General features: G+C 43.6%; 2 protein-coding genes across 3 annotated transcripts in view; one reads left to right on the top strand and one right to left on the bottom strand.

Moving 5' to 3' along the window:
• The window catches only part of LOC129815309 (arginine-glutamic acid dipeptide repeats protein-like), a 56,095-nt gene that overhangs the window by 8,399 nt on the left and 27,090 nt on the right, over positions 1-20,606 (bottom strand). The gene's annotated exons all lie outside the window — the stretch shown is intronic.
• On the top strand, positions 8,428-16,934 carry LOC129816022 (RING finger protein 223-like). The gene is made up of 2 exons (XM_055870214.1): positions 8,428-8,547; positions 16,336-16,934. The coding sequence occupies exons 1-2, from the start codon at positions 8,428-8,430 to the stop codon at positions 16,927-16,929; spliced, it is 714 nt and encodes a 237-aa protein (XP_055726189.1). The 3' UTR covers positions 16,930-16,934.

Here is a 20,606-nt window from a genome sequence, read left to right as displayed (position 1 = left end):
TTAAGTGTGGACAGGATGTACCGTAGTCTAACTTTGAAAAAATTACAGAAACTGACAGATGCCCACATTAAAATGACATCAAAGGTGGTTAAAATATCAGCAGTGACCCCAATGCAAGTTGACACTACTTATCTCAATCTTACAATTACATCTTCTTGGGTATGACGCTACAAGCTTGGCACACCTGTATTCAGGGAGTTTTTATTCTCTGCAGATCCTCTCAAGCTCTGTCAGGTTGGATGGGCAGCGTTGCTGCACAGCTATTTTCATGTCTCTCCAGAGATGTTAGATCGGGTTCAAGTCCGGGCTCTGGCTGGGCCACTTGAGGACATTCAGAGACTTGTGCCGAAGCCACTCCTGCATTGTCTTGGCTGTGTGCTTAGGGTCGTTATCCTTTTGGAAGGTGAGCCTTCACCCTAGTCTGAGGTCCTGAGCACTCTGGAGCAGGTTTTCATCAAGGATCTCTCTGTACTTTGCACCATTCATCTTTCTCTCGATCCTGACTAGCTTCCCAGTCCCTGAAACTAAAAACCATCCCCACAACATGATGCTGCCACCACACTTCACTGTAGGGATAATGCCAGGTTTTTGACATGACACTTGGCATTCAGGCCAAAAGAGCTCAATCTTGGTTTCATCAGACCAGAGAATCTTGTTTTCATGGTCTGAGAGTTCTTTATGTGCCTTTTGGCTAACTCTAAGCGGACTGGCATGCCTTTTACTGAGGAGTGGCTTCCATCTGGCCACTCTACCATAAAAGGCCTGATTGGTGGAGTGCGGCAGAGAATGTTGTCCATCTGGAAAGTTCTCCCATCTCCACAGAGGAACTTGAGCTCTGTCAGAGTGACCATCAGGTTCTTGGTCACCTTCGTGACCAAGTGTCACGTTCTGACCATAGTTCTTGTGTGTTTTACTTGTTTTAGTGTTGGTCAGGATGTGAGCTGGGTGGGCATTCTATGTTGTGTGTCTAGTTTGTCTGTTTCTATGTTTGGCCTAATATGGTTCTCAATCAGAGGCATGTGTTTTGTGTTGTCTCTGATTGGGAATCATATTTAGGTGGCTTGTTTTGTGTTGGGGTTTGTGGGTGGTTGTTTCCTGTCTTTGTGTTCGTTTCACCAGAGAGGACTGTTTCGGTTTGCCACGTTTGTTATTTTTGTATTTTGTTAAGTGTTCACAGTTTCATTAATTAAACATGTTGAGCACTGGCTACGCTGCGTGTTGGTCCGATCCCTGCTACACCTTCTCTTCTCGTGAAGAGGAGGAAGGCTGCCATTACACCAAGGCCCTTCTCCCCCGATTGCTCAGTTTTACTGGGCAGCCAGCTCTAGGAATGTTCTTGGTGGTTCCAAAATTATTTTATTTTAAAATGGAGGCCACTGTATTCTTGGGGACGTTCAATGCTGCAGAAATGTTTTGGTACCCTTCCCCAGATCTACAGTTTTTCCTATTTTGTTGCCTTTTACAACCTGGAATTAAAATTAATTTCTTTGGGGGGGGGTTGTATCATTTGATTCACACAACATGCCTACCACTTTGAAGATGCAAAATATTTTGTGAAACAAACAAGATAAAAAAACAGAACTTGAGCGTGCATAACTATTCACCCCCCCTATAAAGTCAACACTTTATAGAGCCATATTTTGCATCATTTACAGCTGCAAGTCTCTTGGGGTATGTCTCTATAAGCTTGGCACATCTAGCCACTGGGATTTTGCCCATTCTTCAAGGCAAAACTGCTCTAGCTCCTTCAAGTTGGATGGGTTCCCCTGGTGTACAGCAATTCAAAGTCATACCACAGATTCTCAATTGGATTGAGGTCTGGGCTTTGACTAGGCCATTCCAAGACATTTAAATGTTTCTCCTTAAACCACTTGAATGTTGCTTTAGTAGTATGCTTAGGGTCATTGGCCTGCTGGAAGGTGAACCTCCGTACCTGTCTCAAATCTCTGGAAGACTGAAACAGGTTTCCCGAAGAATTTCCCTGTATTTAGCGCCATCCATCATTCCTTCAATTCTGACCAGTTTCCCAACCCCTGCCGATGAAAAACATCCCCACACCATGATGCTGCCACCACCATGCTTCACTGTGGGGATGGTGTTCTCTGGCTGATGAGAGGTGTTGGGTTTGCACCAGACATAGCATTTTCCTTGATGGCCAAAAAGCTCAATTTCAGTCTCATCTGACCAGAGTAGCTTCTTCCATATGTTTGGGGAGTCTACCACATGCCTTTTGGCAAACACCAAACGTGTTTGCTTATTTTTTTTCTTTAAGCAATGGCGTTGTTCTGGCCACTCTTCCATAAAGCCCAGCTCTGTGGAGTGTACGGCTTAAAGTGGTCCTATGGACAGATACTCCAATCTTGGCTGTGGAGCTTTGCAGCTCCTTCAGTGTTATCTTTGGTCTCTTTGTTGCCTCTCTGAATAATGCCATCCTTGCCTGGTCCATGAATTTTGGTGGGTGGCCGTGGTGCCATATTATTTCAATTTTTTAATAATGGATTTAAAATGGTGCTCTGTGGGATGTTCAAAGTTTCAGATTTTTTATAACCCAACCCCGATCTGTACTTCTCCACAACTTTGTCCCTGACCTGTTCGGAGAGCTCCTTGGTCTTCATGGTGCCGCTTGCAGATCATATACTGAGATCATGTGAAACTTAGATTGCACACAGGTGAACTTTAACTAATTATGTGACTTCTGAAGGTAAATGGTTGCTTCCAGATCTTATTTAGGGGCTTCATAGCAAAGGCGGTGAATACATATGCACGCACTACTTCTCCGTTTGTTTTGGGGGGGGGGGGGGGGGGGGGTTGAAACAAGTATTTTTTTTCACTTCACTAATTTGGAATTTTATGTGTTTGTCCATTACATGAAATCCAAATAAAAATCCATTTAAATTACAGGTTGTAATGCAACAAAACAGGAAAAACACCAAGGGGGATGAATACTTTTGCAAGGCACTGTATGCCTTGACACAATCCTGTCTCAGAGCTTTACGGACAATTCCTACGACCTTATGGCTTGGTCTTTGCTCTGACATGAACTGTGAACTGTGGGACCTTATATAGACAGGTGTGTGCCTTTCCAAACCATGTCCAATCAATTGAATTTACCACAGGTGGACTCCAAGTTGTAGAAACATCAAGGATGATCAATGGAAACAGGATGCACCTGAGCTCAATTTCGAGTCTCATAGCAAAGGGTCTGAATACTTTAAAAAAAGTATTTTATTAGCAATACGGCTGCAACGTAACGAAATGTGGAAAAGGTAAAGGGTTCTGAATACTTTCCAAATGCACTGTACCTCAGTGTTGTGCACTGTGAGTGAAGTGGTGAAAGAGTCTGAAACGCACAAACATTGAATTTATCCTAAAAGTCTACTAAAAAGTGTAACTGTGTCCTCGTTTCTTGGCTATTTATATAGTTTTGTTCACACGCCAGGTTGTTTTTCAATGTCAATTTAAGCTTGCTAAACTGCTAGTGTATAGACATGTTGGAGATTCTCATTTCACAGACAGACATTCATGCCTCACTGTTACCTTAAGGCCCACTGAATATGTACCGCTTTCAGAAAGTATTCATGCCCTTTATTCCACATTGTTGTTACAGCCTGAATCAAAATGGATTCTCACCCATCTACACACAATACCCCATCATGAAAAAGTGAAAACATGTTCAGAAATTGTTGCAAATTTATTGAAAATGAAACAGGGGTGTGAACTTATGTAAATGTCTGAGTCGATACTGTGTAGAAGTACCTTTGGCCGCGATTAAAGCTTTGAGTTGTCTTAGGTATGTCTGTATCCGCTTTACACATCTGGAATTTTTTTTCTTTCTTCCCCCCCATTCTTCCTTGTAGATTTTCTCAAGCTCTTAAGCCATTCCAGCATTACTTTGGTTGTGTGCTTGGGGTCATTGTCCTGTAACATAAATGTTTGCCACAGTCTGTCATTTGCACCCTGAAGCATGAAGGATTTGCCTGTATTTAGCTCCATTCCTTGTTCCCCCTATCCTTACCAGTCTCCCAGTCCCTGCCGGTGAAAAGCATCCCCATAGCATGATGCTGCCACTAACATGCTTCACGGTAGGGATGGTGTGAGGCCGGTCATGAGCTGTGCCTAGTTTTCTCCAGATATATAACGTAAACTCACCCCATTACGTACAAATGTGCGCAACCGCGACATTCAAACGAGGCTACAAAGAAAACTAATGGGACTGTAGCGACTGTGTTGACTTCAAAATCTGGGGTGTGAACTACGTTTCTATTCAAGCGTTAATCGACATGGTAATGGCTCTATAGTATTGGAGAAAAGTTGAAAAATACTGACCCTCCGTTACATCGTGACGTGTCATGCCGTAACGTACAGCACGCATAAAACAACTATTTCTGTCTTGCAATCTCTCTCCACCAGGTGTAGGACTTCTCTCATTGTTTAAAAACAAGAAATGGACAGTGACGGTGGTAAGGGGGATACCTAGTAATTTTTTGCGTCGTCACTACAAGCGATCATGACTCTCAAAAGACAATATTTACTTCTGAAGATCACTTTAGCACCGCCCTAAAAACCAGATTCAAATTCGACACAAACCTTCAATTAGGTATGTAATGACACATTATATAAACTCTTTATAGTGTTTTATTTACATTTTAGAGGCGATAAGGTGAAAAGTTGGACAGATCGATTGAAAAAAAAGCCGTTTTCCCACATGACATCTCTCCTTCTCACTATCACGCATTAGTTTCGCTTCCCCACCTGCCATTTTTAAAAAGACCAGACGGAGTTCATTGCCTTCTTGAATCATGCAGAAATGAGCAGCGTGGAGGTCATGTCATTGATTTTGTTGGAAAGGGGAGAAATTGTTCTTTACAATGGTATTGACATTACAGTTGATCTGGAAGTATTACGTTTTTGGGGCGCTAAAATAAGGTCAATTGTACGAACCAAGGCGATGTACAAAAGTGAGTGAGTTTACGTTATTGGTTTTGCTTTCAGGCCAATTAGTTACAGAAAAAGTACCCAATTGTCATACTTGAGTAAAAGTACAGATACCTTAATAGAAAATGACTCAAGTGAAAGTCACCCAGTAAAATACTATGAGTAAAAGTCTAAAAGTATTTGGTTTAAATATACTTAAGTATCAAAAGTACATTTAATTGCTAAAATATATTTAAGTATCAAAAGTATAAATAATTTCAAATTCTTTATATTAAGCAAACCAGACGACACCATTTTAAAAATGTTATTAACATTTTACGGATAGCCAGGGGCATACTCAGACATTATTTACAAACGAAGCATTTGTGTTTCGTGAGTCCGCCAGATCAGAGGCAATAGGGATGACTGTGGATGTTCTTTGATACTGTAAGTGTGTGAATTTGACCATGTTCCTGTCCTGGTAAGTATTCAAAATGTAACGAGTACTTTTGGGTGTCAGGGAAAATGTATGGAGTAAAACAGCATTATTTTCTTTTGGAATGTAGTGAAGTAAAGGTTTTCAAAAATGTAGTAAAGCACAGATACCCCCCAAAAAACTACTTAAGTAGTACTTTAACATATTTCTACTTAAGTACTTTACACCACTGCATTTTTGTCTCATCAGACCACAATCTTGCCTTTTTACAAACTCCAGGTATGTGGTCATGTGCCTTTTTTCTCAGGAGAGGCTTCCGTCTGGCCACTCTCCCATAAAGGTCAGATTGATGAAGTGCTGTAGAGACTGTTGTTCTTATGGCAGGTTCTCCCATCTCAGCCAAGATAGTCTGTAAGTCTGTAGTTCTGTCAGTCATCATTGGGTTCTTGGTCACCTCCCTGACCAAGGTCCTTCTTGCCTGGTTGCTCAGTTTGGTCAGATGGCTAGCTCTAGGCAGTTCCATATTTTTTTCCCATTTCCCATTGATGGAGACCACTGTGCTCTTGGGAATGTAACACTCTAGAAATGTTTTATACCCTTCCCCGAATATGCCTCATCACAATTCTATCTCGGAGTTCTATGGAAAGTTCCTTGGACTTCCATGATATGGTTTATGCTCTGACAACTGTGGGACCTTGTATAGACAGGTGTGTTTCTAAATCATGTCCAAGCATTTGAATTGTCCACAGGTGTACTCCAATCAAGTTGTAGTGACGATGAGCAAAGGAAATTGGATGTATAGAGATCTCTAGTGCCCAAACACCTGTATAACATGGGCAGCGCTATTGAAGACAGATACGTTGGGATCTCCATGGCTCAGAGGTACCTGCAATTTGCAATTAAATGAACCAATTAAATTAGAGCCTTTTCTACAGCTGCCCCAAAAAGCTGTCTGCTGGCTTTGCTCCTCAAAGGCTCTCCAAGCAGCTTGGTTTGATCTGGGTCATCTTTGACCTCATGCAGGGAAATCAGACGGGGCACCGGTCTGAGGTAGGGTTTGATGTTGGCTCAGAAGTGGTCAGCCAGCCAGGATTGCTATGGCACCAGCACTGTCGACCAACAAGACCACTGTCAGCATAGAAAACTTGGGGCAGAGACCTGTCGCGCCACCCCATGAGGAGCAAGTTGGGAGTTACTGGGTCTGATCAGGCAGGAGGATGGTGATGGGGAGTGGTACTGCCGCCCCATGGGTGGTGGTTCTGGAGGAGGGTGACGTGCCTGAATGGCAATTGGAGGTATGGTTTGCCATCTTTTGGAACACTAGGATGACAATATGGAGTGGTCTTGCACACCACAGGAAGATGCCTTGGAGGGTCCACTTCACCAGGAGCCAGGTTGAACTCAGATGAGAGAGTGAGTTGCCCGTTTGGCGACGGATGTGGCCTTGGGAGTACTGGCTACGGAGATAAGCTACAGCCCCATACGCTCGCTCTGAAGAGTCACAGTGTGCAGTTTACGTTCTACCATCTGGTTTTCTGCCCTTCGGGGCACATAGCATCCAAGCATGGTTATGGTGGAGAGGTCTGAGAGCTCACTCTCCCAGGTCTTCAATTAGGCTGTACTGGCCCATCTCAGCCCGTTTCTGCGCCCGAGGTCCTGTACAAGAACCTTTGCGCAGGTTGTGAAAGGAAGGATGTAGCCTAAGGGATCATATTGGCTGGCCAGAATTGGTTCTTGTGGATCGATGGTGGTTTGGGAGAGCCATAGCTCACTGCTTTCTGACCTCTTCTGGAGAAGGGTTTTCCACAACCGAGGGTATGTTATTGGCCCCTTGCCTGACCTCAAACGCCCCGGCTAATAGGAAGCAGCACAGCCCATCCACCAACAACTTTGCTTCAGTCTCCATGGGTAGAATTGACAGTTGTCAATATAAAAGGCGTGCTCGACCGACTCCTGAACATCAGTGTTGCCATCATGGTGGTCCTGAGCATGTCTCTGGAGGCCATAGATGGCTCAGCAGGGACTACATGTCGCCTCGAAGGGTAGGACCTGTCATTGCTAAGTGCTGGGCTCTGCTTCCCTGTACAAATGAACCTGAGGAGTGACTTGTCGGAGGGGAGAAGGAGTGCCTGGTGAAACATGCCTTTGATATCGCTGCTTAATCACTGTGTTGCCTAAACCGGAGGAGCATTCCAAACAGGGAAGGGCCAAGGTTTTGTTCTGGTAGTAGGCATTCATTGAAGATCTGACCGTTGTGCTGATAGGAGCAGTTGAACACTAGTCTGCATTTGCCAGTGTGTTGCTCAGCGAGGTGGTGTGGCAGATACCAGGATTGCAGAGATCCTTTCTCAGCGAGTTGTGACATAGCCTGAGGTTACCAGCTCCTGGATCTCCTGATGTTGGACTTTGGCCAGCCTTGGGTTCTTTAGCAACCGACACTAAGTGCCACGAAGGGAAGGAATCACTGCTTGTTTTGTAGCATGAAACTGTGGGCTCTTGGGGGCCCGGAGTAGAGGAGTTGCATCTCTCTGGACACTATCCACCAAGATTAGTGGGAATTTTCCTCCCAGATATTCAAGGCACACTGACCTTGTTAGAAACGTGTGACTTCCTTTTTGTCTCAATGGAGGAATGTCTCCACTTGCCACAGCTTCTCTACATTCTTCAGGACTTCAGTGGCTGGAGAAGCAATGGCAGTGAACAGGCATTGCTGGACGTCTTTGTGGCATCAGGCTTACCAGATCCTGCACAGCCCAACCAAGCAAGGTGTGGTCAGCGACAGGGTTTCCCCAGAGGGCCAGTACAGACTGGCTTGATGGGGACCAGCCTGGTGTCGTACATGTATGACTTCACCAGTTTCTGTGCACTTAGCAGTTTCAGACAATCCAGGAGCACTTGAAACTTGTACTGCTCTGAGAGGTGACCATGGTTACCTAGTAGGCTGTCTAGGGCCATCTTCAAGAGGATGAAATCACTCTCTTTCCCATTGTCGAAGGCAGGCAGCTTAGGTCTGGGTATACCATAAGCAGAGGCGACAAGGAGCTCGAGGTTGGGTGCATTTTCTGGCTGTGGTAGCGATGGTGAGAGAAAGGGGTCAGGGTGCTCCACCCCTGTCAGTTGCTAAGCTGAAGGCTGGGAGGATAGATGTGCTGATGGATCAGAGCCAGGGCCAGACTGGGCCACCTGACAACCTTCTGGTGAGCGTGGTCCAGAAGTTTGAGGTGTATTTGGAACCCAGCTAAGCAGGGAAGGCTGGGCTAGGTAACCAATTTGGATCCCACCTGGTTATCATTGGAGTCTGAGGTAAGCCCCTCCCGCTGTTGAAGAGGGCAATGAACTCTGTGGTGGGGGTCAGGCTCAACCCTTTGTTGTTTTTGCTCTAGGTCAGGTTCAATGCTTTTCTGTTGGTTCCTTTCTAAGGCTGTGATTATCTGAGCCATCTCCAGATCTCTTTCAGCTTGCCGTAGATGCTGCCTTCTTTCTAGTCGTTTGGCTAAGGTTTCACATGCTTCAAAGGCTTGTCGTGTTTGGGTGTCTAAGCGCCTACACTACGTCAGCTTGAGTTCCCTCTATGATTTGCAGTTTGAGCTCTAGTTTAAGAAGCTTCATATGCTTCCTGAGGCCAGCAGTTTGAGTCACTGAGGGCCTCTGATTGGACTCCACTCCCACGGCTCTGAGATGACCGGTATGAAGAGTGGCCCCCTGAAAGGAATGATTTAGTGAATCTGAGCGATTTAACAGAACGTCGCTTTGATCCCTCAGTGTAACTCCTCCGTGAGGTGTCTTCCAGAGACTGGTGAAATGGCAGGCCTTCTTGTGTTGCGGCCTCCATAGGTTCTGAGGGAGAGGGCTTGGATGGAGAGTGTTGAGCCAGGTAGACTGCCACATATAGCTGCTGTGGTTGTGTGGATAATCTCTTCTGAGATTGGGTTATGTGGGGGAAACCCTCATTGTCTGAAAATGGGCTGGGGGCCGTCTCCCATCTGGCTCTTTCCACCCAAAACAGGCTCCTCTTTTGGCCTAGCTCCTGCTGGATGTGCACTTGCTGCACTTGGCTGAGAGACAGTGGAGGTTCCATTAGCTTGCATCTCATAAGAGCCGGGCCCAACTATGGCAGAGTCAGGCTTAGGTTTACCAGTGAGGGTGGAGGAAATGAGGTCCCCATCCATGGGAACGCCTGTATCCCACTCCATATCCAGCCCAAAGAACCACTTCTTATGGCAGGTTGCCCATTTGAATGCACTGGGTGAGGTAGGAGCTGATACAGGTGTCCCGGTTAGAGGATAGGGAGAGCGACTTGAGGTTGCATTTTAGAGAGAATCTGTGTTCCTGTTAATTACATCCAATCAAACATAATCCACCTTAAAATGTCCATTGACTTGTGTATGCATGTGTGCTAAATATAATGAACAGAAAGCAAAACATTTTCACTAGCATGTGTCAAAGAATTAACATTATCATAAACATTTTTTCCTCATCATACACATTATCATATAACCTCAGAGCCCTATTCTCTCCTAAACATTTACAAAATATATTAAGCATAAATGTATAAATCAGAATTTCAATACATATGCAAACATTCCTATACATATCCACACATGGCAACAACACCATTCTACCACTGCACATCTTAAAATGCGCATCTATACACACGAAAAATAGTGAAATGTAAATGCAATCATGTGGCCATGAGGTAAAAGTTTCCCTAGTGCAGGTTTAAATGAACACAACCTATGTATTAGCACAGTTTGCCAGCCCTCGACTTGGGTCTCGGGCCTAACAACACCCGTGCCAAAATATCCTGCAAACACTTCACTTAATTATGATCTTCTGGCTTTGATGACTGGTGGAGTTGTTTGTTTTTAAGGAATTTTGTTTTTAGTAGACATCCCTGGGTGATGTATTAAAGTAAGGGTCGCAAACATACAGCACATGGGCCACATGCGGCCCGCAAGCAGATTTTAACGTGGCCTGTTTTGGTCTTAGTAAAACAAAAAAAAATCATGAAACCAGTCTCTTCCTCCTTGGTATTTCCCTCCCTACTCCTTTCTCCCCTCCAGAGTGTCTGAGCACTGCAGGTGAGACTGGACTGTTAGCTCATAGAGAGCAAGGAATCAGAGAGAGGAAAGGGGGACTAAGATATTACCTGAAGGAGTCAGAGAGAGGAGAGAGTGACAGAGATATTACCTGAAGGATAATAAAGACAAGAGCAATGTCATTGCTGTCGATGCTCCATCAGTGTCCCATTTACTGACCCCTGTAAAACCCCTCTAGAAATATAAGACATTGAATCAATACTACTACTCAAATCAAGTTTATTTATATAGCCCTTCTTACATGAGCTGATATCTCAAAGTGCTGTACAGAAACCCACCCTAAAACCCCAAACAGGGGTTAATACCACTCCCTGCAGGTAAGGACTATACTACTCATTTGGTTTGGTTTCCCGGACTGAATGATAAGTTGTTTCTATCCTCCATCTGTTTGTTGTGAAATGGCACTAGCAAGAAGTTATAAAATAAGCTTTCTCCTAATATGGTAATGCACGTTAACTTATATTCGACTAAAGCTGCTATCAAGCTAAAACATACTGTAAATTGATAGCTGACAGTCACTGGTAAAACTGATGGCAATAATCTTCTAGTTTTTCATGTTGCTCTATCGATAGAAGGGAGGGAGAGTCAGAAAGTAGACTGTAAAGTTAAAGTTATTTTTTTAGAACCAAATTTCAATTTTTTTGTGTAAATGAGATATTATAGAAGGGTCCAGACTCCTTTTTTGTGATTTCACATGTTTTTGAGAAACATCAAATCACTTTCTCATTTTTGTTGTGTAGTAGAAATGGAAAAGCTCTCAGTATAGTGATGCAAGTCTTTAAATGTTGTACACTTTAAGTGTTTCCTTCCAAACTGTATCCGCAACGTTCAAATTCAATTTTTTGTTGCGACTCGAGTAATACCTCTGTCTATTCTACAGGTAATTGCCAAAATAAAGGAAACACTTCAGTAAATGAGGGATACAAAGTATATTGAAAGCATGGAGTGCTTCCACACAGGAAGTTCCAGACATTTGTAGAATCTATGCTAGGGCTGTGCCCGACAATTTAAAAAAAAATCTTGGTCGACCGAAAGTCGTCTGTTCTTTACACCAATCTTTTCAAAATGTGTTTTTTCCATATACAGTGCATTTGGAAAGTTTAGCAAATTTATTACAAAATAAAAAACTTAAAACACATTTACATAAATATTCAGACCCTTTACTAAGTACTTTGTTGAAGCACCATTGGCAGTGATTACAGCCTCGAGTCTTCTTGGGTATGACACTACAAACTTGTCACACCTGTATTCAGGGAGTTTCTTTGCAGATGCTCTCAAGCTCTCAGGTTGGATGGGGAGCGTCACTGCACAGCTATTTTCAAGACTCTCCAAAGATGTCAGTGTCCCTTTCAACTCCCTCCAAAGATTTTCTATGGGGTTGAGATCTGGAGACTGGCTAGGCCACTCCAGGATCTTGAAATGCTTCTTACGAAGCCACTCCGTTGCCCGGGCGGTGTGTTTGGGATCATTGTCATGCTGAAAGACCCAGCCACGTTTCATCTTCAATGCCCTTGCTGATGGTAGGCTTTGTTACTTTGGTCCCAGCTCTCTGCAGGTCATTCACTAGGTCCCCACGTGTGGTTCTGGGATTTTTGCTCACCGTTCTTGTGATCATTTTGACCCCACAAGGTGAGATCTTGCATGGAGCCCCAGATCGAGGGAGATTATCAGTGGTCTTGTATGTCTTCCATTTCCTAATAATTGCTCCCACAGTTGATTTCTTCAAACCAAGCTGCTTACCTATTGCAGATTCAGTCTTCCCAGCCTGGTGCAGGTCTACAATTTTGTTTCTGGTGTCCTTTGACAGCTCTTTGGTCTTGGTCATAGTGGAGTTTGGAGTGTGACTGTTTGAGGTTGTGGACAGGTGTCTTTTATACTGATAGCAAGTTCAAACAGGTGCCATTAACACAGGTAACGAGTGGAGGACAGAGGAGCCTCTTAAAGAAGAAGTTACAGGTCTGTGAGAGCCAGAAATCTTGCTTGTTTGTAGGTGACCAAATACTTATTTTCCACCATAATTTGCAAATAAATTCATTAAAAATCCTAAAATGTGATTTTCTGGATTTTCTTTTCTCATTTTGTCTGTCATAGTTGAAGTGTACCTATGATGAAAATTACAGTCTTCTCTCATCTTTTTAAGTGGGAGAACTTGCACAATTGGTGGCTGACTAAATACTTTTTTGCCCCACTGTATATATGGATGAGCGATGGCCGAACGGCATAGGCAAGATGCAGTAGATGGTATAGAGTACAGTATATACATTTGAGATGAGTAATGTAGGGTATGTAAACATTATATAAAGTGGCATAGTTTAAAGTGACTAGTGATATATTTATTACATCCATTTTTTTTTTTTTTAAGTGATTAGAGATTGAGTCAGTATGTTGGCAGCAGCCACTCAATGTTAGTGATGGCTGTTTAACAGTCTGATGGCCTTGAGATAAAAGCTGTTTTTCAGTCTCTCGGTCCCAGCTTTGATGCACCTGTACTGACCTCGCCTTCTGGATGAAAGCGGGGTGAACAGGCAGTGGCTTGGGTGGTTGTTGTCCTTGATGATCTTTTTGGCCTTCCTGTGACATCGGGTGGTGTAGGTGTCCTGGAGAGCAGGTAGTTTGCCCCTGGTGATGCGTTGTGCAGACCTCACTACCCTCTGGAGAGCCTTACGGTTGTGGGCGGAGCAGTTGCCGTACCAGGCGGTGATACAGCCCGACAGGATACTCTCGATCGTGCATCTGTATAAGTTTGTGAGTGTTTTTGGTGACAAGCCAAATTTCTTCAGCCTCCTGAGGTTGAAGAGGCGCTGTTGCGGTATTGAGGGACAGCGGGGTGGAGATGTTGTTTCCTACCCTCACCACCTGGGGGCGGCCCATCAGGAAGTCCAGGACCCAGTTGCACAGGGTGGGGTCGGGACCCAGGGTCTTGAGCTTAATGACGAGTTTGGAGGGTACTATGGTGTTAAATGCTGAGCTGTAGTCGATGAACAGCATTCTTACATAGGTATTCCTCTTGTCCAGGTGGGTTAGGGTAGTGTGCGCGTTTAATGACACCAACCTGTGTCAAGTGTATGTAAATTTCTGACTTCAACTGTATATAGAGAGCTGTGTGCCTTTCCAAAACATGTCCAATATATTGAATTTACCACAGGTGGACTCCAATAAAGTTGTTGAAACATCTCAAGGATGACCAATGGAACAGGATGCACCCGAGTTAAATTTTGAGTTTCATAGCAAACGGTCTGAATACGCATGTAAATACGTTTTCTAAAAACCTGTTTTCGCTTTGTCATTATGGGGTATTGTGTGTAGCTTGATGAGATGTTTTTTTATTTAATACATTTTTAGAATAAAGCTGTAATGTAAAAATGTGGAAAAGGGGAAGGGGTCTGAATACTTTTCCGAATGCACTGTATATATATATATATATACTGTATATATATAGACACACTGCCATTTTATGAAATAAGACAAATGACTCATGTGAGCCAGTGATCAAGATAACCTGACTGACCTCCTCCCACTGCTGCTGGATTTCGCAGATTCAGCCATTACTCGCCTTAAGTTGACATTAATAAACTACATGAGGAGTCGGCAACCTTTCTCACGTGGAATGCCAATTTATCTTAACATTTCTACCGATCTACGTGACAGTTCTATCCAAATTAAAATGATACAAACCTAAAAAGTAACTTCTATTGCCATTGCCAACTATGTAAAAATAGCCTACATAAAGCCAACAAATGAAAACATTGCAGCTTGCAGGTAGAAAATATCCCGATGAAAGTAAATATCCCGATGAAAATAAATATCCTAGAAATCACATTGGCTACGCATGGTCTGTCTGCAACAAACTTGAAACATTGTAAAATATTCTGGGCAGTCAGTTTCCCAAGCCAGTGAGATCGAGACAGACACAGCTGTAGGCTATTTTGTGCAAGAGATAAGAGCTCATCAGGTAGACCTATTTTATAACGTTTCAACTGGATCAGAGCATGACATTTTTCCCTTTCACACTGAGTGGTTATCGAAAGGGAGAGAGCTGGGAAAACAATTCTAATACATTGAGGAAAAATTGTCATTCTCAATGGATGTATAAACAGACTTTGTTTGCTTGCTGTTTGAGGTGAAGAAAACATTACTTTGAGAAGCTGCACAGCTCATTAGTGGTGGTGTGTTAAGCCAAACATAAATACTATCCGATCCCCAAATGGGAACATTTATATACCTACATTTGCGTGCAGGCCAGGTAGCCTATAGGCAAATTTCTGTGTAAGCAGGTGCGCGTCCTTACTCAACCTTGACAGAAACGCTCCAAACAAAAGACAATGATTAAATTGACAAAACTTGTAAATGGAATGAAATAAACCAAAACTTGTTTCTCACAAGTGCATCATAGGTTGTGCACTCTGCAAACAGTTTCCACTTTGACAATGAGAACTGTAAAAGACTGGAATATTAGTATATTGAATGCATTAACAAAAGTTACCATAACCAAACAAACATTGTAGATTAGGAATTAATGGTAAATGTAGGCTACTACTGGTGATATACGTAATTGGGAATTGATAGACAGTATCAAGGCAAACAATTCACACAATGAAGTTATGAAACAATGAATGTGCACAAATTGGTTGGAGACCGCATTGGAAAGAGACTTGCATTGTGCATTTTATCGACACCCCTTCTTCTTGGCCTGTTCTATCCCCACGGCTTCCGCAATGGATTAGTTCACTGAGAAGGGTGCGAATCAGACAGGTGTCTCGTGCCATATATATATATTTATTTTTTTGGAACAAAAAAAAGCTTGGTTGACCAACAGCCTTTCGACTAATTGGGTTCAGCCCTAATCTATACCAGGGCGCATTGAATCTGTTCTGGTGGCTCGTAATGGCCCTTATTCAGGCAGTTACCTGTAGGAGAAGGCTACATGGCGAATGGAACAGCTGGATAGGGAAAAATGCTTGAGTCGCGCAAAATAGAATATAACATTGCGGATAAAGTTTGGAATGACACAATTTCATGTGTACAACATCTTAAAGACCTATATCACTATACTGAGAGCTTTGCCGTTTCTAAAAGGACGTATTTGGGTGCTTTTGTAGCCGTTGTTTGCCCCCATACCAAACAAGGATAAGGAAGCATTTTGCTGTTTGGGTTAAGTTTCTCAAAAACATGTGAAATCACAAAAAAGGTGTCTGGACCCTTCTATAATATACCATTTACATCGAAAATAGAGATTTGGTTGAAAAAAGAGAACTTATCCTTTAATGATTCATCTGCTGGACATGAAATGACGTCTGTTAACTTCCATCTGGGCTGTTAACAAAGACTTCACTCACCTGTTAGCTACACTTAAGGACCTAGATCAATAAGGAAATGGGGATTTCTGTAACACTTTCCTTTGTCACAGTTGACAACGTAAAGAAAACAATGACAAGAACAGACAGAATGCGCAAGACAATTTAAATGTCTAATGTAGAATAACGTAAATGTTAACACAACCAAACGTTCAACCACAAAACAAAAACCAAGATGGTAATGTTTAAGGGTTGGTTGGCATAGTTGAATCAATGAAATTGAACACATGTTCAGTACAAGATTAGAGAAGCAAGTAATGAAGAAAGTGAACAAATAGTCTTATCGGTAATGTGTATCTCTATGTAATATTTGAAGAGCGATGTTTGCCTTGGTATTGTACTGACCTCAAGGAATCAATGTGCCAAAACCTTTTGTCAAATTGATACAGGCTAATCGGACACGTAAGCCTATCCTTTATCTTCAGGGTGTGCAAGCAAAACAGAATACCAACCTAAACATTTTCAAACGGTCACCCTATGTTTGAAACCGAAACATTTATCGTTGGCATCTTTTCCTGTAGGTGCATAACAGAACCAGAGAGAGGTCTGGCACACACAGGGCCCGGATCCAGTGCTCGAAAAGGAGATTGACCCTTCCTCTGGCGAGGACAAGCCAGAGTGCTTAATCTGTTTCAACACCTACGACAATGTCTTCAAGACGCCCAAGCTGCTGGACTGCACCCACACCTTCTGCCTTGAGTGTGTCACCCGGGGCATGGCCGTGTCTGTGGAACAGGAAGGGGGCCATATCCCTTGCCCCCTCTGCAGGCACCCCACCTCCCTCCCCGCCAGTGGCCCCCCAGCCCTCCTCACAAGTCTGGAGGTGCTGTGCCGGCTGCCCACCCTCCTGCAGCAGGAGGAGAGGGTGTGGCTGGATGGGAAGAAGCTGTGTTACTCCAACCCTGGCAGCCCTGACCTTCTCCATCCGGACGGCTCCTCCACCTGTATTTGTATCAACATCGGGATAATCCAGGAGGAGGCTGCGTCCAGACAGACTGAGGCTGGCAGAAGGAGACTCGTCTGGGCCAGACGATGCCTCTGCAGCCTCTTCTCAGACTGGAAGCGGCTGGTGCTGATCGCAGTGCTACTGATCATGCTGGTGTGTGTCATGTGGCTGCTGCTTTGATTAGGTGTTCAGGAGTCTTATGGCTTGGGGTTAGAAGCTGTTTAAAAGCCTCTTGGACCGGTACCGCTTGCCGTGCGGCAGCAGAGAAAACAGTCTATGACTAGGGTGGCTGGAGTCTTTGACAATTTTTAGGGGCTTCCTCTTACACTGCCTGGTATAGAGGTCCTGGATGGCAGGAAGCTTGGCCCCAGTGATGTACTGGGCCGTTCGCATTACCCTCTGTAGTGTCTTGCGGTCGGATGCCGAGCAGTTGCCATACCAGGCAGTGATGCCACCAGTCAGGATACTCTCGATGGTGCAGCTGTAGAACCTTTTGAGGATATGAGGACCCATGCCAAATCTTTTTAGTCTCCTGAGGGGGAATAGGTTTTGTCGTGCCCTCTTCATGACTGTCTTGGTGTGCTTGGACCATGTTAGTTTGTTGGTGATGTGGACACCAAGGAACTTGAAGCTCTCAACCTGCTCCACTGAAGCCCCGTTGATGAGAATGGGGGCGTGCTCGGTCCTCTTTTTCTTGTAGTCCACAATCATCTCCTTTGTCTTGATCACGTTGAGGGAGAGGTTGTTGTCCTGGCACCACGAGGCCAGGTCTCGGACCTCCTCCCGATAGGCTGTCTCTTCATTGTCGGTGATCAGGCCTACCACTGTTGTGTCATCGGAAAACTTAATGGTGTTGGAGTTGTGCCAGGCCATGCAGTCATGAGTGAACAGGGAGTACAGGAGGGGACTGAGCTGCATCTGTTTAGATATATGCTCACTATTATTGTGTAAGGCAGTACTGGTGTAAGGTAATGGGTAATTGTACAATTGATCCTGTCCTACCTCTTCCACTTCAGAGTGGCTTATATTTATGGCACTGAAATGTTACAAGTGTGGAAAGGCGCCCAGACCGTGGCCCGTGCAGGGCCCTACATGTGACCAGCAGCCAGAATCACTGCTACAGGTCTATTTATAACATGGGTAATGGCCAAGCCCCACTCTGACTCTGACACACCACTGGCAGGAGCACGCACACACACAGCATGTCACTGCTGCAGGACAGTCTGGACCTGGAGACTTTATATTCATGCTGCAGGTAGGAGTCCGTTCTTGCTGAATAGACACTACACATTAGCATGGAACACCTACATCACACATACTATAGCCTACAATACAGTTCCCATACTAACTGAATGGTAGAGGTGTGGGCCTACTTATGGACTGGTGTTGTGCTTATGACAAATGCTTCCACTAGCTTAAAAGGCATCACAGTGCACACAACAATGCACAGAACATTTGAACAGACAGACCATTTTACTTACATTGCAAAAAGAATGGAGGCCACTGTGTTCTTGGGGACCTTCAATGCTGCAGAATTATTTTGCTACCCTTCCCCAGATCTGTGCCTCAACACAATCTTGTCTCGTAGCTCTACGGACAATTCCTTTGGCCTCATTACTTGGTCTTTGCTCTGACATGCACTGTCAACTGTGAGACCACTTAGACAGGTGTGTGCCTTTCTAAATCATGTCCCATCAATTGAATGGACTCCAATCCAGTTGTAGAAACATCTCAAGGATGATCAATGAAAACAGGATGCACCTGAGCTCAAAACCTGTTTTCGTTTTGTCATTATGGGGTATTGTGTGTCGATTGATGTGGGGAAACATTTAATTTAATCCATTTTAGAATAAGGCTGTAACGTAACAAAATGTGGAAAAAGTGAAGGGGCCTGAATACTGTATTGTACAGTCCAGGTGTGTTAAGCTCTTAGAGACTTACCCAGAAAGATTCACAGCTGTAATCACTGCCAAGGGTGAATAACATGTGTTGACCAAGGGTTCACCAAGGGTGATTCTAACATGGGTTGAATACTTATGCAATCAAGATATTTTTGTGTTTAATTTTTCATGTATTGTATTTTACAAATGTTAGAGTTTTTCTTCCTTTTTGTGTAGATCGTTGACAAAAAAATTACAAATCAATTTTAATCCCACCTTGTAACAACAAAATGTGGAAAAAGTCTAGGTGTTGTAAATACTTTATGAAGGCACTGTATGGAGGGAATGGTTCAGAATATTAGGGATCAATGAAAGAAAGCCATAGCATATTCATCTCCTTTTCAGCACCAATTGGTGGTTAAAAAAACACTCTGATCTTGTATATTTATTTAGGGCTAGGAAAGTATTTATGAATAATAATAAAAACAGGCTTTCTCACTAAATATATTGGTGAATCAAAAGTACAGTGCTTTGATTAATCCTGAAAGTTGCCATATTCAAATTGTTCAACTCATTAAATATTGGAAGGTGAGAAAAGTGAACAATAGGGGTTGAACAGTAGTCCTATAAATCTTCCCGAATAATCCCGATTCCTCACTAATCATGGAACTGTGATGACAATGGTCCAGTCATGGTGAACCGTGCGCCAGGTTTAAACTGCTAGTATGGTCTGAATTCCAGAATGATTCAAATAGGCTACACTCAGTTTGCAGCCTAATGACTGGTTTCACATTTGTCTACAGCGATCATATGGTAAAATAGATTTAAAGCAATTGTCATCTATAATTACAATCCCCTTATCCAAACGGTTTACTAATTTACCTACGCTCTTATCAATAGCTCTTATCCAGTTGTAAATTACAGTGCATGGAGAATGGTGTTATTTCTATCGGGAAAAATTAAGTAGATGTTCCACTTGGAACCGACAAGTTGCTCGACCTTATTCATCGTGCGCAAAAGTGGTGGAATTATGAGGGAACTAAATCCAAGTCAGAATATGGCGTATCTGTAGACACACCTCTGACACATCTTCATTTCTTTGATCTCCATCACCAACAAGTAGATGGTGAATAGCATGCTATTCTCATGGTTAAATTCAAGGTCAGAATATGCATAGAGAGAAACGTGCATAAATAGCGTATTACGTTCCATTTATGCGCACTTAACTTGGGTTGGAATCCCCCTTAGTGTTGTAATAAACAGAGCATGTTATGATATTGTAGATAGGTGGAAGGTGGAAGGTTACAGTAGTGTGGCTGCCCAACGCTGATCACATGACCGGTTTTCCAGGAGAGACTGCTGAGCAGATCAGAGGGACGTGTTGCTGTGCGTTTTGTTGCTGTGCGTTTTGCTGCCAACTTTACTTTACTTTGCTAGCTGACAACTTTACGTTTTTTGTTTTGTTTCTGTTTTTAATTACCGTTTATATTTTTAGTTTTTCCATCGCAACTTTTTTCCCTCATTCAACTTTTTCACTCCGGACGCTTTATCTGGACATGGTTCGTCAACACCTTCAACAGCCGAAGCTAAGTAGTAACATTAACATGATGTCTTCTAATTGCAGTCGCTGTACTCATAATATACAGGAGAACGATCGCCTTACGGCGAAAATAGCTGTGCTGCAAGCCCAGCTTCAGACGCAATCGTTAGGCAAGGGTAATTTCAGTGTAGGAAAGGAAGAAACAGCGTCTGTGCCACCAGTAAGTACAGATAGTAACGTTAGTATAAATCCCCCCGCACAGTCCCCGCAGCCGGACAACTTTCTCATGGCTTCTGGAGGGAAATGCTGTTGGAATGCTCAACCGGTGTCGCTCATTCAGCCGACAGAAACTTTCAACCGGTTTTCCCCATTATGTAGCGAGTCGGAGTCTGAGTCTTCTCTTGTCTCTACTCCTCCCGTTACGGGGTCTGAGACGC

Source organism: Salvelinus fontinalis, chromosome 18 (assembly GCF_029448725.1).
Source record: "Salvelinus fontinalis isolate EN_2023a chromosome 18, ASM2944872v1, whole genome shotgun sequence".
In the NCBI taxonomy this organism is placed as follows: domain Eukaryota; kingdom Metazoa; phylum Chordata; class Actinopteri; order Salmoniformes; family Salmonidae; genus Salvelinus; species Salvelinus fontinalis.
This window is presented reverse-complemented; position numbering and strand designations above follow the sequence as displayed.

What these genes read in the sequence shown, in the direction of transcription:
- LOC129816022 (XM_055870214.1), top strand. Translation starts at nt 8,428, where the DNA reads ATGGTGAGAGAAAGGGGTCAGGGTGCTCCACCCCTGTCAGTTGCTAAG. An exon ending in GGCCACCTGACAACCTTCTG is followed by an intron (nt 8,548 to 16,335) that starts GTGAGCGTGGTC and finishes GGTGCATAACAG; the next exon opens with AACCAGAGAGAGGTCTGGCA.